Genomic DNA, 27,122 nt, shown 5'->3' with positions numbered 1-27,122 from the left:
TTTTGGTAGTCTGCATGTTATTGGATACCTTCTTTCATGGTAGCAGTAATTGTTTGTTTTATTTAAAACATGCATAGCAGGGTTGCATTCAAGTACATCACATGTTTACAGTTACACAATTCAATATGTTGGTAAAGGAGTAGGGAGGAGCAAAGCTTATTTAACCCTAGGCCTTCTAGGTGTCACAACAATTACTGATAGGTTGCTCACTTCCCGTGTTCAATGTGTAAACAGCAGTGTGAACCATTATGCTACCAGGACAATACAAACACGTAAATTAATTTTTAAAAAAGAGCATAGTTTACAGAAACAATATTCGGTATAGATAGCACATGAAAAGTAAGTAGAAGAGTGAAATTGAAATAAACAATATATAATGAAAAATGAATACAGAGTAAATAAGGGATAGTAAAGCCGAAAGAAAAACATATAAGGGATAGTATGAATGCCGTTTACTAGTGGTGGGCGGATCGATCCAAATATAGATATATCGATCCCAACGTTGGTATTACTATTGATCGATATCAATGCAAAAAAATACTTAAAGATACTTCAGTTGGTTTCCCGTTTTATTCAAGATACAACCTGGCTGTATGTCTTTGTCCCTCCCTCTCTTGGGTTTGATTTACTGTCACGTGACTCAGCAGCGACAGGCAACCAAACCAAACAAAATTAATTCAGATTTAGATTGATTCGGATTGACGATGCATCAGTATCGTTATCGCTATCGGCGATACTGTCCCAGTATTTACTTGGTATTGGATCGCTACCAAATCTCGCCGTATCACACACCACTACCGTTTACTTCCTAGTTCCTATCCATGCGATCAGTCATTGGCTTGAAGTAAAGGCACCACCCAACACCATTAATCTAACCAATCGCATGTCACTTTTCTGGCGCACACTCTAAGAGGTGGGCGGGCAACGCGCAAAATTTGAAAGTTGACCGGAAACGATGAGCGACCAGAAGACAGCGGTGTTTTTTACATTTTAAAATGTCTTTGTAAATTATTAGAAAAGGCGGAATATTTGCATGAAAATCGAGTGAGTTGTCCCACGCTCTGAATTTATGCATGTAGGTGTAAATTAATAACATTTATGTCGCGTCTGCCGAGCTGGTCAGCAGACAAACGCATTCGCCAATAAACTTGAGCTAGCATACTTGTAGCGTCAACATGTTGTTTACATGACTTGTTTAAATGCCAGATCGTTAATCAAGCAAAACCTTACATTTAGCTATACAAGAGTCACTGGGTCAGGTTGTCTCCTGTTAGGAAATAATGTTGAAGTTCAAATACGTGAACCAGGGAAGCGTGAAACCGCTGCCGACCTCAGCGGACTCCATCACAATCCGCAGCTCCAGACTCAACCAACTCTTCCAGGTAACATCCGCTCGAGCGCTTTTGCTAACACAATATGGATTTTGTCAGCAAAAGTACTAAGGTAGGCGATTACTTCCCTTTCCCTCCTTGTCCCTAGGGTCGAGTTAGCCTGGGTGGGCAACAGGGAGGATGGTCTTTGAATCGGGAAGAGTTTGTGGAATCTCTGCTGCTACTGTACCAAGAATGCAAAACACCAGAACTCCTGAAGATTCGACATGTGGCCAACTTCGTCAACAAGTGTAAGCATTGATGTTAGAGTGCCAAAAAAACAGATGCAAAAGATAAATGCTGCCAATTGCTACAGGAGAGAAATGCTCCAAGTTCATGAAACAAAACAGAAGAGGGGTCTCAATATACAGTGTTGGCAGCACCAGTCCCTCTTGAGTGAGGGCAGTATTTGTTGTTGTTTAATTGTTTAAAATGGATCCCCATTAGCTGTACCACCGTAGCAACTAATCTTCCTGGGGTCCTTCACGCAAACCATCACACACAAATACATAATACATTTACAAAAGACACCCCAAAACAATGGTCCAACGTTGAATATATAGTAAACACTGACATTGTTAGGAGTAATCTGTACATTTTTGCTTTCATACATGCATCTCCTGTTTTTTGTTTGTGTTTGACAGTTTCTGATGTGGTCTCTGAGCTTCAGACCTTGCAGCCTGGACTGCATGACTTTGAGGTGCGTGCAGTGGTGGGCCGTGGCCGCTTCAGCAAGGTCCAGGTGGTGCGAGAGAAGATCTCTGGTGATGTTTGTGCCTTGAAAATCATGGATAAGACAATTTTACGCTCTCAAGAAAATGTAAGAAATTGTTTTTTTTTCCTTGAATGTTATTTCTCACAAGAGGAACATGCTCTCTTCCCATTGTTGATGGCTATTTCGTTATATATGTTAGTGATTTTCCACTGACGATCATTGCACAACAGATGCTGAGTCTGTTTGAATGATACTTTGATTCTTGTAGGAAATTTTACTGATGTGCTGAATAATGTCCGTAGTAGTATTAGAGATTGTGAATGCTATAAGGATGGTAAAGTGTAAGGAATATATCCAGTACAATGTGCGTCATTATAGTATATCTGCATCCATGGATATAGACTCCTAGATTACAGACTATTTTGTTGCAAAAATGCACACAAGTAAAAAAAATAGGGCCGTCAAAAATTGTAGTAATTAATTTAAATCAATAATTACTTTAAATTCTTTAGCATAATAAATGCATATGCATCATGGCAAGCCATGCCTCTGTAATGGTGACAGACTGGTGTAGCTCCTTCTTTCTGTAGTCCCAGAAAATACACTGAAAAATGTGAATTCAACTTAAATGGCACGTGGTGTCTTTGAACGCAACCCCTCATTGCTCATAGTAACACAGCTAAAGTGCAAGTCAGATGTTCTGCTGCTATTAAAGAGACTAGTGTTGGGTAAATCGATTATCAGACATGTACGTTGTCTTTTAACTTGATTTAAACTTTTAGTTAATTTGGAGGTGTTGATGCATACACGTTTACAGTATATAACCCTGTCCTGTCTTTTACCTCTCTTTCAATAATATACAGTAAAATCTGGATATTTTAGACATAGTGATTAGTGGTGATTAATCGAGATTAATTCATTTCAAAACTGTGATTAATGCGATTATAATTTGGAATAATTTTACACTCCTAAAAATACATTTATGCTTGAAATATACGAAAAATATGCAGTATCAGTCAATACTCTGGTTATGGTCCAGAATGAAAAATGCGCTGAACCTACTGTAGTTGTTGGAGATAATCTACTGGAGTTTGCTCCCTACCTACTGTCGAAATGCTCTTGAGCAACTTGAGCAAAGCACTGAACCTCCATGATGCAACTCCGTTTACGTGCCCCATGTCTTCTTGCTTGCATACCTAATATTGAATTTCCCACCAAGCATTAAAATAAAAAGAGGAATGACTGTCAAGAGCTGCAATCAGAGAAAATCCCACTGGAGGATGCTGTGGAGTTGAACACTCAATCAAATGTGGATGCATCATTTCACAGCAGTGCTCCATGATTCCATGTGACTAATCCAACAGATCCCAGATGGAACAGATCATGAGTTATGACAGAAAGAGATGTGAAGTGAGCAATGCAATGAGCAACTGTTGTGTGCAAGAAATGCATCTCTCTTTGAAACATTGCAAATGAACTCCTGCCCATAAAAGCAGCTGGAATGGGGGCTAATTGAGGGAAAAATCTCCTAAAGGCGATTGCTATGTGTCTCAAGGTTCTCTGAAGTTGGTGTTGCAAGAGACTTGAGGTTTTACATTGAATGAATGTATAGCAGGGGTGTCAAAGTCAAATGGACGGAGGGCCAAATAAAACATTTGGCCACAAGCCGAGGGCCGGACTGTCCAATCTTCATTAAAACCAAGATTTAACCTACTGAAAACATAACAAATATATTACAATATGATTAGATAAATAAAGCAATATTTTCTTATGACTCTGTCAGTCATTTTTAATTTCAGCAGGCACAAAATACAAATGTCCTTTATATAAAAAACTCATAACATAAAATTTATGATATGAGTTTTTTTTCGACTGGGCTTTTCTGAAAAGACTCTGTCGAGATTTGAGGCCTCGTTTTAATTCCTCGACCTTCTGTAGCCTTTGTTCCATGTCCAGAATCTTGTTTTTGTCTGTGTGTTTTGTTTCATGATGCCGTCTCATATTATATTCTTTCATCACCGCCACACTTTCTCCACATAGAAGACACACAGGTTTTCCAGCTACCTCCGTGAACATGTACTCCAACTCCCACTTTGTTTGAAAGCCCGTTTTCACCGTCCACCTTCCGTTTTGCCATTGTTGATGGGTATCTGTAAATTAACTTTTGCTGTTATGCTAATGACTGATGCTGAATGACTGCTGAATAAATTAAGCCACCTCCCGCTATGCTCCCGCTCGCGCGTCCCTGTTGCATTGTGGGAAATGTAGTACAGTTTATCTGCGGGCCGAATCTAATAATAGATTAATATCATCACGCGGGCCAGGTAAAACCCTCTCGCGGGCCTGATGTGGCCCGCGGGCCTTGACTCTGACATATGTGATGTATAGTATATGCTGTTTGTTGCATTATCACTTACGTACTGTATTCTGTACCTTATTGATTCAGGTTGTTTTTCATGAAGAGGAGCGGAAGATTCTGTCTTTGAACTGCAGTCCCTGGTTCCCACAGCTCTTCTATGCTTTCCAGGATGAAGATCACGTCTACCTGGTGAGACTATATTCGAACATCGCTCTATCACTATTGCGGCTTTTCATAAATTAATTAAGTGAACAGCTTTCATGGTTGACTACGGACATTTATGGGTCCAAAAATATTGAAAGACAAGTCATGTGTAGTATTCTGGTCATTTGGTGGCAGTAATATTACATTGATGAGACATTACCTTGGGTTACATTACCTTAACAGTGCATGGAGTCATGGTATGTCCATGACATGATATAGTGTGGAAAAACAGTTGTGGAAGTGGTGCGTTTTTGTCTTTCCCCACTCTGTTTGAAAACCTTTCTCCACGTTAGAGCTAAAAAAAAAAATCAAAATAGTTAGCTCAGGAGCATGTTATGCTTAAAGCGGCAGATGTTATAGGGATGCTATTTCATGTCTACAGGGCTCTAATAATGGTTAATTTTTAAAATAAGTTATTAGAATGGTATTTAATTTATAGATATAATTTGCTCTGTTCTTATAAGATAATGAATACAATTTGATTAGATTTTGTCGTAGACATTTTGGCTATGGTAATTCTCCACTGGATAACTGATGGAACTGCTTTGCAAATACCGCAAATGTTGCCAATTGTAATACTTTCTCTTCAGGTGTAAATTGACCTGAAACACCTAAATCTTTTCATATTTAAAAATAGAAAGGCCAATTCCAAACATATCAGTTCTACTCCCAGACAGTGACAGTTCGATGTTGTTGGTGTTATACATGAAATAACTTTAAAGTCACTCACTGTAATGTTGTTGCAATAAAGAGATTGATGGTGGTTGTGATTGGAAAATAATGTGATTATGCCATCATGAAATGATCTGATCACCAGAGTGTAAAAGTAAAGCTACTGTGTATCAGGTGTAGCAGTTACCAGACCTTTTGTGAGGGTATTTTTTTCCACAGCTCTGAGTTTCAGAGTGTGAGTGGTGAGATCAGTTAGAATAATACATGAGCTGCTCCGGCAGGGAACCTGAAGTGAACAACTGCAAGGAGCAACTTTTAAAAAGAAGCAACGCTTTCGTGTTGAAGGACGAAAATAGTCCAACTAAAAACAGATTTTTTTCCCCCCTCAAAATGTAGATTTATGTTACAAACATAGGACAATAGATAGAATAGCTTTGAAATAGATTAGATGAATATATTGTCCTTGTTTGCTGAACATGGTAAACAGTGCATTTGGTTTAATCGCTATCAACAGTTAAACAAACCAAACCCTGTTTTTATTTAATCGTTTTCTGCCCTTTATTTGCCTTCTTTTCATCTTCATATTTGCACCTTCCTTTATGTCTGCATCGTTCATCCTCCTTGCTTTCTTTTTACTGCCCCCCTGTCTCACCCTGCTTCCCAGCTGAGCATGGAGGAAAATACAAAGCATCCATCTTTATCCGTGCGTTAGAGAGGCACCCAGTCTCCCTGTTGCTAGGTAACGCAGCAAAATGCTCCTGCTCATTCAGACTTGTAGACCATTCATGCACCAAGAGCTCTCGGCTGTTATGGCTGTATGGCTGCTGCCGTATAGCTCAAATCAGCCTGAACAAAAACCTTTCATATCTGTTTGCAGACAACAGAGGGAGGAAATTGGCAGACAAATTTAGATTTTATGCTTGCAAACGTCAAAATGGTTGACTTATTTTGTGTGTCTGTTGGATGCTTATGATCACAGACACACTTGTTGGCAAGGATTTGCCATTTGCTGTTTTGGTTATTGAAGAACCATCGTTTGACTGCAGTATCATAGCTAATCTGTCATGAGATCTGATGTTACATAAGCACATCTGTAATGAGCGACACCCTATAATCAGAACAGAGTTGGGCTTTGATGTACTCAGACACGTGGTTCTACAGTTGCATATTCTAAATTTAGTCCCGCTTATGGGCATTTAGAATGTATCATCAGCATATGAGGCTGTTTTTTTTCAGTCTCCATATTAAACCCAGTTTTATTTTGTTTCCGTTTTCTGACTGCATGTAATTATGTGTTTAGGCAATGGAGTACTTGCCAGGTGGCGACCTTCTGTCTCTGCTCAACCGATACGAGGACCAGTTTGATGAGTCCATGGCTCAGTTCTATTTGGCTGAGCTGGTGGAGGCCATTCACGCTGTCCACCAGCTGGGCTATGTTCATAGGTGAGGTCTTAATTGCTCAATTGTAATGTGAGACTCAATGTTTTCATAGGCTAGCCAGCAGTTTAGGCTCGTAAAACAATAAATGGACAGGGGAAATGCAGCATTGTAATGCAAGAGAAAAGTTTCACAAATGGTGGCATACCCAATCTCTAAAAATAACCACTTGCAGGGATGTCAAGCCAGAGAACGTTCTCATTGATCGGACTGGTCACATTAAGCTGGCAGACTTTGGATCCGCTGCTAGGCTCACATCTAACAAAACAGTAAGTGGATTATTAAGTTTGCTTAATGTATTAATGTCACAATGGTTGACAAGCGCCCGTTTGATTTCCCTTCTTCCAGGTGGCAGCCCCCACAGTGCCCGTGGGAACGCAAGACTTTCTCTCTCCTGAGGTCTTGGCAGCCATGAATGGGGGGCCTCACAGCACCTACGGGGTGGAGTGTGACTGGTGGTCCCTGGGGATCGTAGCCTATGAGATGATCTATTCAAGTTTGCCTTTCTCTAAAGGCACATCAACGCAAACTGTCCTCAACATCCTCAACTATCAGGTTCTTTTACGTTTGACACTCAGGATTTATCAAAATAGAACTTTTGGCACACCCCTCTTAGATTTGGCGATCAGATATTGGTCATATTTTCTTTCATTTTTAGTTCTTCTACAGTAAGTGTAATGACCAGATGTCTGTCTATGTTGTTTATTTAGGGTATGATGCAATTACTAACATTTTGGTACATATTCTTTGGCTTTAGCAGTTTCTGAAGATTCCAGCAGAGCCGTGTGCCAGTAAACCATTTGTAGACCTGGTGCAGAGCTTGCTGTGTGGAGCTCAAGAGCGTCTGGGATTTCAGGGTCTCAGGTGCCACTCATTTTTCTCCAGTGTGGACTGGAACAATTTACGACAAGGTAAGGAGGTTCTCCCTGTGAATTTTCTGTTAGTGTTCTTATTTTTGCCCCCAAACAACACGGTATGAGTGTGTCGACTGGAGTTCCTCACTTACAACACACTTTGCATCGCAAGATGTTGGCAAAGTGCCATCTGTTTGTGAGGCGAAACAAGCAGGAAGCAAAGTGAATGAGTCCTGCAACTCTTCAATGCCAGATCGATTTTTTGGCCATCGGATTTGCAAAGAACGCCGATGCTGCTTTGAATACACAGAAAAGGACGCTGAAGAGGCTGACATTTTCAGCTGAGCGTCTGTGAGAAAAATCACACGCATAGCATTCACACTGAGGGACATTTTCAGTCAAGCCTCGTCACATTCGGACAAACAATGCTGAGATTCCCAAGTGCGTACGCTATGCGAAAGGCCTCATGTCTTCAGATGAATCAACACTTTATTTTTGGTTTTCTGACATTATTAGCAAACATTGGTATGCCGGTCCTCTCTTCTGGAGCATTCTCATCTGCACTGAATGTTAATGTTGTTGCCTGTTTAAAATCCACAGTACCATCACTGGCATCGACTGTGATGCAATGTTTGGAATTATATTATTATTTGGGAGTGTTTATATCTGGAAGAATTATTTACTTATTTATGTATTCAATCTAAACTATGAAAAGAAGAGAGACAGTTATGCATTAATGCAAAATGCCACCCTATATATTTCTAACTGAATGCAGGCTGAGCTTTATGCTTCTAATGTGGTTTAAGATGAGAAGCTTGCTTTGCTGCAGTGAGAGAGGGCAAGCGAGTGAGCGAGCGAGCAAGAGGAGGGAGGGACAGAGGCAGCATGTGCATCAACGTGCGACTTACCGCACTCTAGGCGAACACCGCTCTGCTAGGTTCCTCCTCCCCTCCGTTTTTCCTGTCTTCCCCCTCTCCCCCCACCCCCCTAGCTTCTAGCTTCTTTGCCACGGCAAACATTTTCATTGCCCCTTTTCACTCCCTCCTCTAATTCTTTCTCCCTGCAGTTCTGCCTCCGTTCGTTCCTGCTTTGCATGCTGAAGATGACACCTCTAATTTTGAGGAGCCGGAGCAGGCAGTCCCCCGGGCAGCCTCAGCAGCCAAGCGAGGAGCTCCCCCAGTGGGCTTCCAGGGCAAGGATCTCCCCTTTCTAGGATGGTTCTTCAGCAGAGCACTGACAGCATTGGCCAAAACTGAGTAAGTTCAGTCTGTCAGTCTGTTAAGTGTGTATTTGGTGGCTTTTTCCCCCACCCCTACCGCAAACACACCCCCTATTTTTCCTGTGGACCCTTCTAATGCACCCTTGTTAATTAACGACCCCATGCCACCATTGGATACCGTTCTGCCTCCACATTCCTCATTACCTTGGCAACAAATTCCATGTAGCCTTGTTTTATGTGACCCATAGTCTTGTGTTGGGCAGTTATGTGTGCCATTATTGTCATGCCTGTTGGCTTGTATTGGCTTACATGAGGCAAACAAGGGGGGGGCACATATTGTATTCTATGTTGGTCCCTTGCCTGCAATTCTTTTGTGTTTGTGTGCGTGTCTGTTTAAGAGCACATGTAGTTGATGCGATGCCCAGAAAGAGCAAATTATTGGCCCAGATGCTATGAGCTGGTGTTATCTCGCCGTCTGTACCTGATTGGTATGCAGCTGAGTGTGTCAATGAGGTTCGCTGAGAGGTGGAATCCCACTCGCACTAACACACATACACACACGTACGGAGCAACGTTCTCACCCTGTCTGCTGTATTGTGCTCTCCCCGTCTGTGTTGTGCTGCTTAATGGCATCCTGAATACAGCATGGGTTTTGGGACCATAATGATCCCTGATGGTTGACTTCTCCACCTCTGGTAATATTCCAGAAAGATACGTTTGACTCCTGCTGCCGCGTGGCAGTTGATGGTGCTGGATACTGCAGCTCATGGCAGCTGCAGAAAGGGAGGAAAAGGCGTTAGCAAATTAGACAGCAAAAGGGATGAGAGCTGAAATTGGGGGAGAGAATCAATTTCTATGGTGACTACTGTGATGTTTTTTCCTCCCACAAATACCCTCCTTCATCTATATGCCGCTTCTTATTTCTCCATCTTTAAATGTCCCTGCCCCCTTGCATTCATAAATTCATGGTGTTCTTCTCTAGTAGTTGATTAAGTGGAGAACATCGCTCCTAGGATGTCACATTTGTGTGTGGGTGCATGCATATGCATATGGGCTGTCTTTTTTGCTTCACCAGGAAGAAAAAAAAAGAAATTAACTCGAGAAAGCTGGGCGTTATGAAATGCCAATAGTGTGTTTTGGGGGTTTGTAGAATCCTCCTTTTGTTGTCATTTTTGTTTTGAATCCATTTGACTGCTCATTAGTACAACTCAACAAAATCCCCGAAGCAGCGTGCCTCAAACTCTCACAGATATCCTCTGTGCCTTAGTAGTTTAAATTAATTTTTGCTGTGCAGCTCGTATGCCGTTTTAGACTCCTCTGTGAATATCTGCTCTCATTTAGGTAGAAATCTGAAATTCATATGAATAGTTAATTGTCACTTTAAGAGGCTTTTTTACGCTTTTTTAACCCATTCATGAATGGGAATTGGAGCAACAGTGGGTACTTTCAAGCTGTGCGGTAAATGATCAAACATTTAAATTGAGACCTGAAAATAACACAGCCATTATGTCAAATTGACATGAATGGACATAGCCAGATGGCCAGGGTGACAGCTTTCATAGCCCCCCAGGGAGTCACCCCTGAACATGGGGGAGATCAACTAGAATTTTCAAGTGGTCGTGATCCTGTTCAGTGACAATGTCTCTCATCAACTAACAACAAAATTGCCAAGATGTAATGTTGTATTGTTTAGTGTTCTTTAATAACTCCCACCTGTCTTCTCAAGGCTAAAATTAAAATATCGTTGTGGTGGTATACATTTAGTTTGGATTAGAAACTATATTTTAGTTACAGTACACGTGTTTTTATGTTTGATTAAAAACAGGTGACCTAGATTGTTAGAATGTTGGAATTATAAGCATAAAATGGTGTGCATGAATCAAATATATGAGGTCATGTTTTTTTTTGTTGTTGTTTTTTTTTTGTACTCGTGAGTATTTGTTTATGCTATTGTTTGCTCTAGGGCGGTGTCTGCAGGCCTCAACTCTCCTGCAAAGACCAACTCCATGGAAAAGAAACTTCATATTAAAAGCAAGGAATTACAAGAAACCCAAGACAAATGTCACAAAGTGAGACTTTTTCTTCCATTAATGTTTCCTTTTGTATTTTGTATTAAATAACTCAAATACAGGAGCAGCTCCGTAATGCAAGAAGAAATATGACAAAGCAGAATACTTTGTCATTGTGAAAATGCTTTTTCACCTGACTTTACGTATTGAAAATTGTTGAACGCAAACAATGAATTTACTAAATAATCAGATATCTTAAATGTATGTTTTTACGCAGATCAGACATTTTTCAGATCATTTTTTCATTTTGTATGTGAGAACATCAATGGTTCGTGACACATTCTCAGTTGGATAACAAATATATTTAACAAATATATTTCCTTTCAGTGGGATTTGTTGTCTTTGAGTTAACTGTATTTACGTTTTCTCCTCATTGTTATTGCAGCGGTCCAATCCCTCTTCCTGTAATAATATATTTGAATTGATCAATACAGAGCCACATTATTTATTCAATCTCGTCTGTTCAGATGGAGCAGGAGATTTCCAGGTTCCAACGTAAAATGACTGACCTGGAGTCAGTGCTTCACCAGAAAGATGTGGAGTTGAAGGCCTCTGAGACGCAAAGGAGCATCCTTGAGCAAGACCTCGCCACCTACATCACCGAGTGCAGCGTGAGTCATATGACGCACAACTCTGAATCCCTCCAGACATTTTGTGCATGAGTTTCACAAACATTCTCTGATATGGCCTTGGCAAAAGCCCAAATACTTCAGTAAAATCTTTCCAGAAGTCTTGTTGTTTGCACAAACCAAAGAGCTCTTCGGTGGCAAACACATAATTCTGTAAAGTGAAGATGGATGGATGGATGGATGGTCTACAGTCGTTGCCTGGCTCCTGAATAATCCCAGAGACAAAAGAAGATAAATAATAATATGGAGAATAAATAGATGACACTGAATATGAACAACATAATGTACAGCGTAAACAGTAAATACTTTAAATTATTTTAAATAAATAATACAAATTTAAAGTTGGGGCATGTATCATCTTTAATCAGACGCAGAACACATTTTTAAATTCAGACCTCATTTAAAGAAAACCTTCAAACCAAATCATGCTTCTTTCACAAAATGTTGTACTTCTGTGCCCTGTACGAAATAAATAGATATACCTTTTTTATATGCTGTGTTTGCAGAGCCTAAAGAGAAGCCTGGAGGAGGCACGTGTGGAAGTCTCCAGAGAGGATGACAAAGCCATGCAGCTGCTGCACGATATCCGTGAACAGAGCAACAAGCTGCAGGAAATTAAAGAGCAAGTAAGTATAGTGCAGTAATGCCTTGTTTATCGTTATTAATTGGTTCCAGACCCAAATGCGATAAGTGCATTTCTGCAGAGCAGGATTCCTTATTTGTAAATCATAGTGTTTTAGGAGTTGGTCTATAACATACTGACCAATCAGAGAAGGTCATTAGTGCTTCAAAAAGTACAGGATGGGGGTTATTCCAGTCCAAATTTTTCACTTCCGATCCAATTCTGATATTGCAGTGTTATATATGCAGGTAGCGGTATAACTCAAAGTGAGATTAAAGCAGCAGTATGTATGAGGAAAAACTCAAACATTTACAGTACTTCTTGATGCATCTGGTGTATAGTTTTATCGACAATAGCCATATGGAAGCGAGGTTCGACGGACTCAATGAAGCATTTAAACCCGACATTACTCATCACCGACAGTTTTAGACAATGACTTTTTGGCCACAAGCTTTGTAATAGTTTCAAACAACGGCGGATGTTGTAAAAACCCTTCTTCAAATGAGATTAGAGTATAGTTTCATAAACTTAAGTGTAGAAAAACAACAATACCTATTGTTACCACTCAGTTAGTTTATCTGTAATCGGAAAAATACAGATGAAAGGTGCATTACCCATGTGTGGCTCTTCACTTTTATGCCACAGAGGCACCAGAGCGAATCGTGTGGGGGACTTAATGTTAGCTGTGACCCACACTACCCCTTTGCATTCGCCGTAATGGACATTCCTGATATAGTATATACAGTATGTCCATTCATAAAATGTATTACTTAACATTGTTTTCACGTAGAAAAGAAACACTCATTTTCAAGGTGTGGCGGTGCGCCCCATTCAACTGCATGTAGCGGAAACCCTGAGTTATTATAAAAGGTTTTGTGTTCCCTGCCTTATCTTTGATTTGGATTCTGTGGGGAAGAGCAATCATTGCTGCAGAGCACTGCAGCGTTTGTAGCCCCCACTGCACATGGAAACAATGTCAGCACATCTTCGTCAGGAAAGCAATGAGCACTCTCTTTTTTTAATGCTGTTCCCAACATGCCTCTGAAATAATTATTTTCCCCAGGTGAGTCGTATAAATGCACATAAAGCATTTAATGCCTGTGCCAGTTGTCCTGACAAGTTAAGTGTACTTGTAGTACTTGTACTTAAAGATGTATTCATTGTTTGCAGTGGTGTGCAACAGCTGAATAATACTTGGTATACTTTGGTCATCAAACATTAGCTTGCTAATACTTAACATTGTTGGCACAAAGTGTAAATGAGTTCTATTCATAAAAAAGGCTAAAAATGCTACTATGCTAATGTTAGCATGCAACACTAGCAGTGTCTGCGTATATTAATACTCATAAAAATGGCAGAAAATGGCACTATGCTAATGCTAGCAGTGAGTAAAGTGGGAATTTTGCATCAAGCAAAAAGGTTTGTCATGTCAGGTAATTTTGCGCAAATTAAAAATGGTCAATTTGAGAGCCCTGAATGCGTGGAATGGTTTCACAGTGGCATGGTTGGAATTGGTTGAAAAATGAGCGAATGCTGGAAGTTTGAAAACTGGCTCATTAATTTTCAATGGGAAAAATTTTGATAAATGGCAGAATTATTTTGTGAGTAATAATTGCTAATACTCTCTGACATCATCAGTCACAACCCCACAATGTTATATGTTTGATTTGCCTTGTTAGAATATGCTGCTGTACCTAATCTCGTGTCCAGTGAGCTTTGTGTGTTTCCCTGTCAATGACGACGGTGTGTGGCCTATCTTGTTAGGAGTACCATGCCCAGCTGGAAGAGATGCAAGTGACCATCAGGCAGCTGGAGGAGGACCTGTCAGCTGCCCGACGCCGGAGTGACCTCTATGAATCTGAACTTAGAGACTCAAGACAAACAAGCGAGGAGCTCAAACGGAAGGCGGTGGAGTACCAGCAGAGAATCCAGAAGGTGTGCTCTCCCACAACTGTGCTGCAGGTGTTGGAAATTGGGTGAAATCAAACATTTTTTGGTTTATAGGCCAAAGAGCAAGGTAAAGCAGAGGTGGAGGAGCTTCTCTCCAAACTTGAAAAGGTAGTTACATTTTGTAAGATAATATGCATTGTACTGGAGTGTTATTGATAAGTATTTCTTAACTCGTCAAGACTAATTCGGAACAACAGGTGAAAATCCAAGAGCTCCAAGACAAACTGTCAAAGGTACATTTATTTATTAATATTCCTCTTTACAATCATATTATAGCTCATTTTATCGTTGACATTTGTAACTTATATGGAGCTGTGTCTACTGACTAGCCTTTGACCCCCTGACTTCCCTCAGGCAGTGAAGGCAAGCACAGAAGCCACTGAACTGCTGCAAAATGTCAGGCAGGCCAAAGAACGCCTGGAACGAGACCTGGAACGCTTGCGAGGCAAAAGTGACTCCAGCGACACGCTCAAACGGCGCCTGAGAGAGACAGAGGTAGCACATTTGACAAAAACGCTGCACTGTGCTTTTCTTTCTTTGAAATAGAAATGTTTGACACGTCATGTTACTATAATTGTTCCGCTCCAACTCCTTTACATTAGAAGCCATGTGCGCTTGGCCTTATGTTGTCATTTTGCTGTGTAAGCAGGAGGGCAGGAAGACCCTAGAAAACCAGGTGAAGAGGCTGGAGATGGTTGAGCGGCGGGAGAATAAGCTGAAAGATGACATTCAGACCAAATCCCAGCAGATCCAGCAGATGGCTGAAAAGATCCTGGTGAGAGAGCTACGGATAAGACTTCCTTAATACTCTTCACCACTCCACCCCTAATTTCACCCCCTGCCCATCCCTCCTACTCATCCAGACCTCTTGCAGTTCATTGCTCCTTTCTAGGAGCTCAATCATGCGTTGGCTAACTCAGCCCTCATAAATGGCAGCGTATCAACTCAGTACGTATAGATCGTAGCTTTAGCCAACATCAACATGAACAGGTGCCACCGTCTTGTGGATTTACGACTTTTCTGTGTATGTACAGTACTGACTTTCTTTTGTGATTTTTTGTCATAGGTGGTGCATCAGTGATATCTACTGTGAATGAGGATATGCTTGTTGAATTAAGTTTTTTTTATTTTTTATTTTTTAACCATATTTATTCCAGGAACTAGAGGACCACTTGAGGGATGCTCAGTCTACAGCACAGAGGATGGAAACCCAGCTCGTCCAAAAGGAGAGACTTTTTGAAGATAAAATTAAGGTACAGTAGCCTTATGATTACCCCAGACAGAACTCGATAGCCTACTAGTTGAATACCTTGATTGTTTAGTTGATATTCGTATTAAGTATACATTCACCTACTCTGTCCAATCAAGGTTCTGGAAGCCCAGATGAAGGTAGACCTGGCGGACAAAGAAAGCCTCGAGGCTAGAAGAGCGCAGCAAGAGGAGGAGTCGAGAGAGAACTGCAAACTGATCAGCGAGCAGAAAGCAGTAAGAAATATGGCATGCTTTCTAGGTTTTGCATACAAGTCACATGTTACATACAGATAACAAACCAAAGTTATTGCTAGGCAGATCTGGTGTGCTGTGGACTGTATGTACCCACTTAACGATAATATTCATTGCTTTTCTAAATACTCAAAGATGAAAAAGAATACATGCATGTGTAATGAATCAGAATGACACACTTTTAATGACATCTCTCCTTTGTTGTACATACAGGGTTATTCAAAAAGAATGAATTGATTTCTTGATGCATTGAAAGAGGAGTTTGAAAGGCGATTTTTTTTATATTGTCTTAGGTATACTTGCACAGAAATTTAAGCAATTGACCTGGAGTTTTACATATATGGTATATGTTTCTATGTTCTCTATATTAATATATATATTAGCTGTTAGAAATGGGTCAAACCCTACTTTTCTTATTTTCAATTCAACAGCAGTATTCAGTCTGTGTTCTTGTATTGCTGTATTTCCTGTATTACACTTTGAAGACTGATTAAATTGTACTGTACATCATGTTGCACTGTAAAGTCTGGGCTCAAGTCCTAATCTGGTTAATGTGGTAGAACTGAGGCAGCTAAGAAGCTTTTAAAGGTAGTCTTCTGACATTCACAGTAGAAGATTCAAGCAACACCTTTAAGGGAAGCTAAGAGGATTTTACAAGAGAAAAACCATCCGATTCCTCTTCTGCCAATATATGTGCATTCCTGAACTCTTGGGATTTGGTACCAGTCGGATTTGAATGTCATTTCCACCATCATATTGCGCTTCCTCCTCCTGCAGACCATTAACGCTATGGATTCTAAGATGAAGAACCTGGAGCAGCGCATTGCCGAGCTGTCAGAGGCTAACAAGCTCGCCGCTAACAGCAGCATCTACACCCAGAAAAATATGTGAGTTAACAAGGCCTTCTTCCCACATTGTGCTTTCATGAGGGTTCCCACCTACACTGACGCCGTTTCCTCCTGCCTCCAGTTGCTTCATTAGGGTGCATTTACTTTTCTATGCTCCCTTCTATGTGATGCAGCATGGCTCATGCTTCATACAGAAAATGCCACTTCAGCTCGTCTCTGAATAAATATTTGCTGGGGGGGGTTTGGTCATATAACTGTTAATTGCAATGTTTTGTTGAGACAATACATACATACATTTCTACTTCTTGTCTAAAATGACAGTATATCTCTTTTAGATAAATACACAAGTAGTTTGATCGTTGTCTACTTTGTTTAACGCAGGAAAGCCCAAGAGGAGATGATCTCAGAGCTGAGACAGCAAAAGTTCTATTTGGAGTCTCAGGCTGGCAAGCTTGAGGCTCAAAATGCCAAACTAGAGGAACACCTAGAGAAGATGAGTCAGCAAGAGCAGACCAAGAGGACCCGTTTAATGGAGCTGGAGAGCAGGTTGCGGGAGGTGAGGCAACGGGAAAATGAAGCACGGGGCAGAATCTTTCTGCTCAAGATTAAGTAAGGCTCTTTAGGTGGCATTGAGTGGAGCTTTACAATATTACTGTCCGCAAAGCCGATTGAGGCAGCTGATCGGCCACTGAGCTCATAGCCTTTTTAGATAAACAATTAATATAAGCAATTTTGACAACGCAACAATTTTCTAGCTGAGTGAGATAAAAGAACTATTTTGTCCCTACTGATGATATATTAAATATCATAGCCATATACATACATATAGTGCTGATTTTTTTTCAAGTTTACCCCTTCACAAAGTTAAACAAGCCAGAATTTTAATGGGAGAAACAAAAACGACAGAACGTAAACTAAAAAAGATTATTCAAATTCATTTGAGGGAAATGAGTAACTTGTGGATTAGCGCTTGGTGGAGAAACGGAGAACAGCTCCCTCAAACAAGCACATGCTGTCCTACTTTGCACGCTTATTTTGATTAGGGTCGTTTCATTATGGTTGCAGGTACAAGTTATAACTCAAGTTATAATTGTATTATAACTTGCAATGTGCCCTGTGATTGGCTGGCGACCATTCCAGGGTCTTACCCCTGCAACTCTAATGAGGATAATGAGTATCGAAGATGGATGGATGGATCATTTGGGTTTGAGTTCATTTAATGACCAAAATTTGACTTCACTAATTTAATTAAGGGGTGTCCCGATATAACTTTTCACTTCCGATACGGTATTGCAGCCGATGCCGACATTGAGCCATTATCATCATGAAGGGACTGCTTTTGTCTGACATTTTTTGATGCAGGCCAATACTGTTTTTTGTTTTTTGGCTGATATCGGGCTGCTATCCAATATCAATATCTCATTGGGACAACCCTAAATTTATAAACATATAACTTTTACTGCACGGTATATAAATATTATCATATTTGCAACAACACTAATTGTACCTGGAAATCTTAAAGCAGGCGTGCAGACAATAAAATCATAAAAAGATAACGAAAAATTAACCAAACTTGCTCCAAAAGGACTTTCTATGGCTCATCTGTTTTGTAAAAGTTAACATCTGATATCGCCTTGTGTTTTTAAATTGTTCAGATGTTGAACAAACCTACCATCTGCTACTCTGGACAGGTTACAGCAAATGTCTATAATTATATGCAAATAGAATCTTTTTCAGGTTCATAGTTACGAAGTAATAAATACACATTTACCCTTGTTGTGTTTCCTTTCCAGATGGGCTTAGAACACGAAGAGGAAAAGCTGGAGATCAAGAGACAGGTGTCCGAGCTGACCCTCTCTCTGCAGGAGCGGGAGTCTCAGATAAGCAGCCTGCAGGCAGCTCGTCTCGCCTTGGAGAGCCAGCTGCAGCAAGCCAAGACTGAACTGGAGGAGACCACAGCCGAGGCCGAAGAGGAGATAACTGCTCTGAGGGTAAGACATTAAGCATATTAACAAAATGGCAACATCCTTCAAAAGTTAAGCATCATCATCATCTAGAAGAAACTTTAAAAAAAAATTGGCAGAGGGGCTGTCTATATTTTGGTGATCATCAAACAGAATGACAAACAACAACGCGCTAAACATAACACATAACTGTTATTTCCAAATGCCTGCAAGGCCTGCTTGGTAGTCCAGCAGCAACAACATGAACTACATATTAACTCATCCTTGTTTACTTCTCTGGCGACCTCCTTGACATATTTTGCAATCAAGCAAAAATGCGACAAGCACTGCAAAATGTTGGGAGAAAAAGTACTACAAACTACCCAGCATACCTTGCAGCAGGATTTTGTGCGCAGATATGTATTTGAATGCCCACATGGTACGGTAGCTCGGTTACATGTGTGGTGATGTGTAGTGTTGCTTGGATTGCTTTTTTTTGGATGAGCTACAGATTGCATCTGACTGTTTTGGCAACTCAAGTGTGCCACAATAGCACACAAGTTTAAAAAAATAAAAAAAGTTTAAAAAAATAAATAAAATAAAGGAATTTGGAAATGTCCAGCGGGCCGGATTGAGCTGGATGCCTGATGTGGCCCATGGCCTGTATTTTGCCCACCCTTATGTAGGCCATACATTGTCATTTTTTTCCTCTTTCAAAATATTTTCTCTTTCTCACAGAATCACAGAGATGAAATTCAGCGAAAGTTTGACGCCCTGAGAGACAGCTGCTCGGTAAGTTTTGCTTTTAGGTCACTTAATTTACAGTAAATATGACATCTAATATACTGTATACAGTATGTGCTCAGAACATAATTAAGCCAGAACCACAGATACAGCTGTCATCTCCTGTTGTGAATACTTCCAGGCTGGTGGTGTTTAATTAACACAGACTTCCCCCAGGCTGCTTGTTTACTGTCTTTGTTCATGACATGCACTTTTAATGGGCGGCTAATGAGGTACAGCAGGTTGTGCAGAAACCAGAGGGTTGGGGGTTCGAACCCTGCTTCCTACATTACAGTCACTTCTGCTGTTGTTATATCTTCGGGCACGATATTTCATCCATGCTGATGAAAGGGCTTGTTATGAACGCCACATGCCCAAGATATGACTTTTCCTGGTGGGATTTGGTATAGCATCGTAGATATTCTCTTCATCATTGTCATCTTCACATGATTGTTGGTGTTGCTTCAGGTGATCACTGACTTGGAGGAGCAACTTACCCAGCTGAGTCAGGAGAATGCCGAGTTGAACCGCCAGAACTTCTACCTGTCCAAACAACTTGATGAAGCATCTGATGAGAGGGAGGACCAACTGCAGCTCAGCCAGGAGGTGGACCGGCTCAGGAGAGAGGTGGCAGACCGTGAAATGCATCTCAACAACCAGAAACAAGTAATGCTGCCGAATATTGGACTAAACAAAGTCATTATTTTCAGCGCCACTGGCTGTAATGTGCTAGAAGGGTGCATTGTAATAATATGGGAAACAGTGGAATAGAAAGAAAGTATGTATTTTACAAGCACCAATCCATGGAAAGACGAACTCATACATATTTTTGCCTGCATATCTGCAAATGGAAAAGCATGTGAGACATGAGACTAACAAAACCTGTACCTTCCTAGAACATTGAGACACTGAAGACCACGTGCAGCATGCTGGAGGAGCAGGTGGTGGAGCTTGAGTCCTTGAATGATGAGCTCCTGGAAAAGGAGAGACAGTGGGAGGCTTGGCGAGGGGCCCTGGAGGATGAAAAAAGCCAGGCTGAGAGACGCACCAGGGAACTGCAGAGACTGTTGGATAATGAAAAGCAAAACAGGTAAGGCTGAAGTATTCTTGAATGTTCTAAATGACAGTGACTATTTTGTTTGCTAAATGTTTTTCATTGCCTGGTACTACTATGCTTCTCACAGGCTACGTGCAGACCAGCGTAGCACAGAGTCTCGCCAGGCAGTAGAACTAGCAGTCAAAGAGCACAAGGCTGAGATATTAGCCCTGCAGCAGGCCTTGAAGGAGCAGAGACTCAAGGCTGAGAGTCTGTCTGATACTGTGAGTTGCCAGATTACACTGTCCTCTAAATAACTCAACTCTCTACATACTGATTCAATGCAATCAAATAGGTTGTGCTCATGTGGATAGAATATGTGCGCATCCTTTTTGTCACAGCTCAATGATCTGGAGAAGAAGCATGCCATGCTGGAGATGAATGCTCGCAGCCTGCAGCAGAAACTGGAGACTGAGAGGGAGTTGAAACAGAGGCTGATGGAAGAGGTAAATCATTCAGATCAGGTGTACAATGATAATGTAGAATTGAAGCATTTTCCACACAAATATGTCAATAAAGATACATCACACATCTGTTATGGTATTTCTCCTCTCCATTATGCACCATAAATATGCATGGCTGTGTTGTTTTAATCACAATTCCTCTTTCAAGTATCTTCTGCTGCTATATTTACAGCAAGGGAAGCTGCAGCAGCAGATGGATCTCCAAAAGAGCCACATTTTCCGTTTGACCCAGGGCCTACAGGATGCACTGGACCAGACTGACATGCTGAAAACTGAGAGGACTGATCTGGAGTACCAACTGGAGAATATACAGGTATTCGGTGCAATATCTTATTGTTATTGTTTTGGGAATATTATAACTGTTGATAGGTCTTTCAAAAGTGATTCCTACGGGATTTACCATACAAGCAAATAAGAAAAATATCCTAAGTAGTGTCCTTGAAAGGATATTAAATTCAGCTTTATTTTGCAGGCTGTATATTCCCACGAGAAGGTAAAGATGGAGGGGACTATCTCCCAACAGACCAAACTCATTGATTTCCTTCAGGCCAAAATGGACCAGCCCACCAAGAAAAAGAAGGTCAGCACAAATATTTCATGACTACAATATGTCCTAATAGACTGGTTATATTGCCTTTTAAAACCTGCACTTCACCTGGTGTGGGATGGGGCCCATCAAATGCCCACAAGGACAAAGAAATTGGGCCACCTGGTTATTACTAATGCACAAGGTCGCTCAGGATGTCTGTGTGTTCTGGAAAATTGAGATTTGGAGGGTATTGACTGGTTCTCTCCATGACTTTTTGACATACAATGTGGTCTTATTATAATCTACAGTAAGTAACACATTCGCTCTGTAAACAGGGTATATTTGGGCGGCGGCGTGAAGATGTCGGCACCACAACAAACGGGGCGTTGACTCCTCAGTCTCAGCCGGCAGTTCCTTTGCAGTACAGCGACATGAAGCTAGCTTTGGAGAATGAGCGCTCAAGATGTGCAGAGCTGGAGGAGGCTCTTCAGAAGATGAGGATAGAGCTCCGATCCCTGAGGGAAGAGGGTAGGTCGTGACAGTCTATGTCGTGTTAAATTCCGGTCAGCTCAAGAGGTGTGTCAGCTTTAATAGTTTTAATAGTGTAAAAATGACAGGAAATTCCGTTATATCACACCCATTATTGATTGTATAAATACTGTGTAGTGCAGAAAAAATGTTATTACAGCAGCACCTTGCTCGACTACTTATACATTAGTACAGGGGTGGGCAAACTACGGCCCGGGGGCCACATCCGGCCCGCCAAGTGTTTGAATACGGCCCGCCCAATCTTTCCAAAGTATTTCATTTAAACTCAACATACAACCTGGCATCATGGCCTGAGCCAACCTTTTGATGGTTTTATCAATTTCGTTTTTTGACATGGTCTGTCATGTGCTCCTGAAAAAAGGGACACAAGCACATAATAATAATAATAATAATAATAATTATTATTATTATTATTATTATTATTATTAGATTATTATAATAATTATTAGAACTATTATGATTATTATAATTATATGAATGTATTAATGCTAATTATTATATTAATTATATATAATATTATTGTTATATTTGCATATTTTACATAATAATAATATAATTATTATTATTTTAATTTTATTGTAATTATTATAATATTTTATTATTTTAAAAATATTTAAATCTAAATATAAAATAATAAATAATAATAGCAGATTGCATGACAATTTTACAGATACAATAATACCAGGTGGACTGTTACGTGTAAAATATATAGTCTGCCCCCCGTAAATTATTGTCAATCAAGTTTGCCCACCCCTGCATTAGTATGACTATGCACTGACTATGTACTTGGTCATTTACATTTTCTGGATATATAGCAGCTCATTTCAAAGCCCAGGATCACATGGCTCCTTCCACGCCAGCCCAGGCTCGCCATCAAATCCTCATGTCAGCCATTGTGAAGTCCCCAGAGCATCAACCTAACCCTTGTGGCCTGCTTAACCCCTCAACCCGTTCGAAGGAAACGTCCACACCTGAAGGTGACCCACATTACACACAATTGGACAGATCTTCAGACTAAAAAAAAAGGTGTACCATTGTCACAGTAGGATTCATCCTTATGCTATCGCTGTCAAAATAAATGGGCCCATTGTTTGCCCATTTTGTGTATGTGGTGTGTGTGGTGTGTGTTTGTTTCTTTTGTGGCCTGTCCCTCAAAGCAGGATTCAATGTTAAATTAAGTGGAAATCTTTGCTCAGGACCTGGTAAATCTAGAACACTGAACAAATCTGTTGCTTGAAGAAAAACGTATTTCAGGTTCAAATCACTGTGTTTTCATCCAGCGAATATTCAAATCCCGCCAGGGCCTGTTTCACAAGGGAAGAATAACGGATTAGCTTTCCAATATTGTATTACATTTTTTTTATCAATGAGTTCAAAAACCAAGACTCAATTAAATACAATGGTGTAGTTAAATCTGATCCTATCAGAGACACCTAAATCAGTGATAAGTCAATTGCTTTACTTAGTAATGCAGGCCTCCAAGTGTGTGTGTGTGTGTGTGTGTGTGTGTGTCTGTGTTTTACTGTCACCTAGCTATTGTTAGACTGCTATCTCCTTTCTGTTTCTTTCCTCTTATTCCTGGCAGAAAAGAGGAGGGTCACCTTTGAAAGTAAGTTAGCAGTCATGTCACTGTCTGTCTTCTCAAATACATGTACAGTACGTCTTTCATCTTCATTTTGTGTACATTTGTCTTGCTGGTGCGTCAGTGTTGCATGGTTAATGCATTCCATTCTGATTGGCATGCATAATCTGATTACTGCCAGTGTTTTGCCATATGTGACAGTCAGTTTTTCAATGACTTTATACTGGCCGTGCCCTCCTGATTGACAACAAAACATCTTATAGTTTGGTTATAACATTTTTAGACACACTTTTTTTGGCCGTATCATTTCAGAGTATGGCCGTCGTGTGAAGGAACGAATGCACCACAACATTCCTCATCGCTTTACTGTAGGTCTCAACATGAGGGCTGCCAAATGTGCCGTCTGCCTGGACACCGTGCATTTTGGACGGCAGGCTGCCACTTGTCTAGGTCTGTGTCCTGTGGTCGCACACAACCGATGGTATTTCAGAAAGGGATTTATTGGCCGGTCTTCAAAAAACCTCAACAATAGTAGGCTTTGAAATGGATCCTCCACATTTAATCTTACATGAAGAAGAGAGTCATCTAATTTTAGCTTTTTGCAATGTGGGCTTTTTATGTCGTTTTAATTTTTTTTTTAAACATTCCTGGAAACATTATAGTGTAAAAATACTGTATATTCCGGACACTAAGTCATTCCAGAGAATAAGTCACACCAGGCAAAAATGCACTATGAAGAAGAAAAAAACTATGTACTGCGTATTTAAGTTGCATTTTTGTGGGCAAATACATCTTTATAAAATCAGAGACCAGGAACAGACATTTCATCTTGAAAGTTATAGAAGTTATCGTAACAATAAAATAGAGATCCACGGGCCAAATAGGCATCTGTTAAACATAGCATGAATCTGTGGTATGTTAACATAACATTAACAGTTATTCAGATAACTATAACTTAAAAAATGGAACATTACTCGTTTACTTGCAGCCTGGAATCTGCAGAATATGATTTTCTCTTTGAGGACATTTTTGGTCCGTCTCTCTCAGTTGTTCTATAAGTAATGTTTACATTGTAAAGATTGTTAAATGAATGCTAGTCTGACTGACTTTTTTCTTTATCTGCTTATAGAGTGTAACACGCTTTGTCATCCCAAATGCTCACCATGCCTTCCAGCCACTTGTGGGCTGCCAGCCGAATATGCCACCCACTTTTCCGAGGCTTTATGCAGAGAGAAGGCAAGCTCCCCTGGACTACAGGTCAAGGAAGCCAGCGGTCATGTCCGCTTGGAAGGATGGATGAAGCAGCCCAGGTTAATAATTCACTCGTCCTGACATCCTGGCCTTGTAGTGTCTGATACTCTACTCTTAAATGGTCTTTTCTGTCTTTCTTCACATAGAAATGGCAAGCGTGGTCAGCAGGGCTGGGAGAGAAAGTATGTGGTTCTTGATGGAACCAAAATATCAATCTATGATACAGAGCCCAGAGAAGGTCACTATTTCCACATTTGGGATCACTTCCAACATCAAAACAATACAGCAGTGACTAGTGCAAATGATGTGATGTCTTCTTTTTAGACTGCGTGAATGCAGAGGAGGAGTTTGAGCTATGCCTACCTGATGGAGAGGTGACTGTTCATGGAGCTGTTGGAGCCTCCGAGCTCATCAACACTGCAAAATCAGGTGTCAATCAACTATCAATCCGCTGTTGTCAGCATTACTTATGATACTAAACTATGCAAAATATGTAATGTGTGTGTGTTCACACAGATATCCCTTATGTTCTGAAGCTGGAATCCCATCCTCACACGACTTGTTGGCCAGGCCAGTCTCTCTACTTCATGGCTCCCAGCTTCCCAGACAAACAGCGCTGGGTGGCTGTGCTGGAGTCTGTGGTGGCTTGTAACCGTGGCTCTAAAGACAAAGGAGATACTGATGCTGTAAGTGCATTTTAGTCGTATTTTTATGTAGTTTGTAGCTTTTAAAAAAGGATAAGAGTTTTAGGTGTTAGGCCCATGTGGAACTGTAATGTAACCCAAGGGTTGTGTGCATTGTTTCTTGTGAAAACTAGCTGAAATATATTGAATGCCGCCATGAACATCAGCCGGTGCCTTCATTTGTTGTTCTCCCCTTTCCTCTTTTCTCTTTCTCTGCATGTTCTCAACAACCATGTCTTGTATTTGTGTGTTGTCATTGTCCTTGTTGTGATGTGATTCTAAAATATGTGTGTGTGTACCTCCATTCAACACGGTCGTCTGGACTATTATAGGCAGGTGTTTCTAAAAGACAGAAGAACCTATCACCTCTGGTTCAGGTACAGTAAGAAGCTGCACGAACGCTTGGGCTTCAATGACCAACTGGCTGAGCATGTAGTTGCTGTATCCGTCCACACGTAGAACACTACCGCTGTTCTGTGCTGGGTAACACAGAACTAATCATTTCAAATGGTTCCATAGTAACGTACACCCAAAATATGTCATGCACCATGCATGGGTCCGAATTGGCTCATCTTTGCACCTTTGTCCTACACGATGCTGTGTTGTGCATGTTGTTGCAAGAGCCATGCGCTGCTTCAGCTTTTTCATGGAAACCACACATACACATACAGTAATACCTGATGGCGCCTTCGGTAAGAATATTTTTAAAGAGTAGTGAGACAGTAAACAGTGTCAAAGACGCAAATAAGTTCAATGAAAAATGTTAATATCCACTGTGGCGACTCAGCTATACAATTCTGCTCTGTTGTGTGTGTCTTAGATTGTGATATACCATATTTTGTACAACTGTAATTCTAAACAAGTGCACTCTTAGCAAAAAAAACAAAAAACAGCCAAATGAAATCAGTATATAAATGATCAACATTCTTTTCAAATACAAATATGTTCATCTAAACTCAGAATGTCTTTCAGCAGACAGTGGCAGAGATTTGCAGGATGCAGCTAATTTAAGCTTGGTTGACATTTCCTATAAGTGTAACTATATAAAGACAGATAAGAGGATTTACATACATTTACCTCCAACACTTCAACTGTCCACATTACAGCATGCATTGATTCCTTTCCTGTTATTGCTATTATATATGCAGCTATAAAGCTTTGGGATTAACCAGAGAAACATTATCTGGCCACAAACCAGCTTGAAATACTGAAAAATGCAAGTTGGCAACAAACACTGTGTTTGCATAAAGTACAAATATCCAGTATAATTGCTAATATCAGCAGTGTGTGTGTAAAATGGGACTTTCTGTTTAGGCTACATACTTATCTAGTAGCTTTTCCTTTATATTCTTAATTGAGAAATTAGGCAACTGGCTGTCACTCTTGGCCTCAAGCTTTGGATGTGCCGATAGCCTGCCTGACTTTCCCTCCTTTCGTATATTTGTTGTCCTTATAGAAACTTCTGGGCAATTCCTTGCTGAAGTTGGAGGGTGACGACCGCTTGGACATCAACTGCACTCTGCCTCTCACTGACCAGGTTCTAACTCACAAATTAGCATTTATTTTGAGCGGAATTAACGGCTGCAGGTTTCGCGTCAATGACTGTCATCGTAATTCTCCTTAGCTCGTGCTGGTGGGCTCTGAGGAGGGCTTGTACGCTCTGAACGTTATCAAGAACTCTTTGACCCATATTCCTGGCCTGACCTCCGTGTTCCAGATTCAGATCCTGAGGGAGCTTGACAAGCTGTTGATGATTACTGGTGAGTGAATGAAGGCTTTTTTTTTTTTTTT

General features: G+C 40.6%; 1 protein-coding gene across 3 annotated transcripts in view; it reads left to right on the top strand.

The window, feature by feature from the left end:
* The first annotated feature begins 913 nt into the window (after positions 1-913).
* The window catches only part of cita (citron rho-interacting serine/threonine kinase a), a 31,546-nt gene continuing 5,337 nt past the window's right edge, over positions 914-27,122 (top strand). The window contains exons 1-41 of one of the 3 annotated variants that reach the window (XM_058054524.2): positions 914-1,075; positions 1,275-1,382; positions 1,480-1,621; positions 2,015-2,190; positions 4,532-4,633; positions 6,621-6,763; positions 6,933-7,026; positions 7,106-7,312; positions 7,515-7,668; positions 8,678-8,867; positions 10,794-10,899; positions 11,367-11,510; positions 12,035-12,154; positions 13,915-14,085; positions 14,155-14,208; positions 14,280-14,333; positions 14,455-14,595; positions 14,750-14,875; positions 15,258-15,353; positions 15,469-15,585; positions 16,381-16,490; positions 16,833-17,007; positions 18,245-18,442; positions 19,133-19,186; positions 19,646-19,843; positions 20,074-20,267; positions 20,362-20,497; positions 20,615-20,719; positions 20,910-21,050; positions 21,210-21,317; positions 21,602-21,794; positions 22,631-22,792; positions 23,401-23,424; positions 23,710-23,847; positions 24,527-24,707; positions 24,795-24,886; positions 24,973-25,077; positions 25,165-25,334; positions 25,664-25,708; positions 26,788-26,868; positions 26,956-27,091. In XM_058054524.2, the coding sequence (XP_057910507.2) occupies positions 1,070-1,075; positions 1,275-1,382; positions 1,480-1,621; positions 2,015-2,190; positions 4,532-4,633; positions 6,621-6,763; positions 6,933-7,026; positions 7,106-7,312; positions 7,515-7,668; positions 8,678-8,867; positions 10,794-10,899; positions 11,367-11,510; positions 12,035-12,154; positions 13,915-14,085; positions 14,155-14,208; positions 14,280-14,333; positions 14,455-14,595; positions 14,750-14,875; positions 15,258-15,353; positions 15,469-15,585; positions 16,381-16,490; positions 16,833-17,007; positions 18,245-18,442; positions 19,133-19,186; positions 19,646-19,843; positions 20,074-20,267; positions 20,362-20,497; positions 20,615-20,719; positions 20,910-21,050; positions 21,210-21,317; positions 21,602-21,794; positions 22,631-22,792; positions 23,401-23,424; positions 23,710-23,847; positions 24,527-24,707; positions 24,795-24,886; positions 24,973-25,077; positions 25,165-25,334; positions 25,664-25,708; positions 26,788-26,868; positions 26,956-27,091 (5,197 nt within the window). In that variant the 5' untranslated portion in view covers positions 914-1,069. Of the gene's footprint in view, positions 1,076-1,274; positions 1,383-1,479; positions 1,622-2,014; positions 2,191-4,531; positions 4,634-6,620; positions 6,764-6,932; positions 7,027-7,105; positions 7,313-7,514; positions 7,669-8,677; positions 8,868-10,793; positions 10,900-11,366; positions 11,511-12,034; positions 12,155-13,914; positions 14,086-14,154; positions 14,209-14,279; positions 14,334-14,454; positions 14,596-14,746; positions 14,876-15,257; positions 15,354-15,468; positions 15,586-16,380; positions 16,491-16,832; positions 17,008-18,244; positions 18,443-19,132; positions 19,187-19,645; positions 19,844-20,073; positions 20,268-20,361; positions 20,498-20,614; positions 20,720-20,909; positions 21,051-21,209; positions 21,318-21,601; positions 21,795-22,630; positions 22,793-23,400; positions 23,425-23,709; positions 23,848-24,526; positions 24,708-24,794; positions 24,887-24,972; positions 25,078-25,164; positions 25,335-25,663; positions 25,709-26,787; positions 26,869-26,955; positions 27,092-27,122 lie in introns of all 3 variants that reach the window. The other 2 variants (XM_058054526.2, XM_058054525.2) reach the window with 2 other exon arrangements.

Source organism: Doryrhamphus excisus, linkage group LG18 (genome assembly GCF_037039965.1).
Source record: "Doryrhamphus excisus strain RoL-2023G ecotype Guam linkage group LG18, RoL_Dexc_Guam_v1.1, whole genome shotgun sequence".
Taxonomy (NCBI): domain Eukaryota; kingdom Metazoa; phylum Chordata; class Actinopteri; order Syngnathiformes; family Syngnathidae; genus Doryrhamphus; species Doryrhamphus excisus.
The sequence above is the reverse complement of the archived record's forward strand: the minus strand, read 5'-3'. Positions and strand labels throughout refer to the sequence as shown.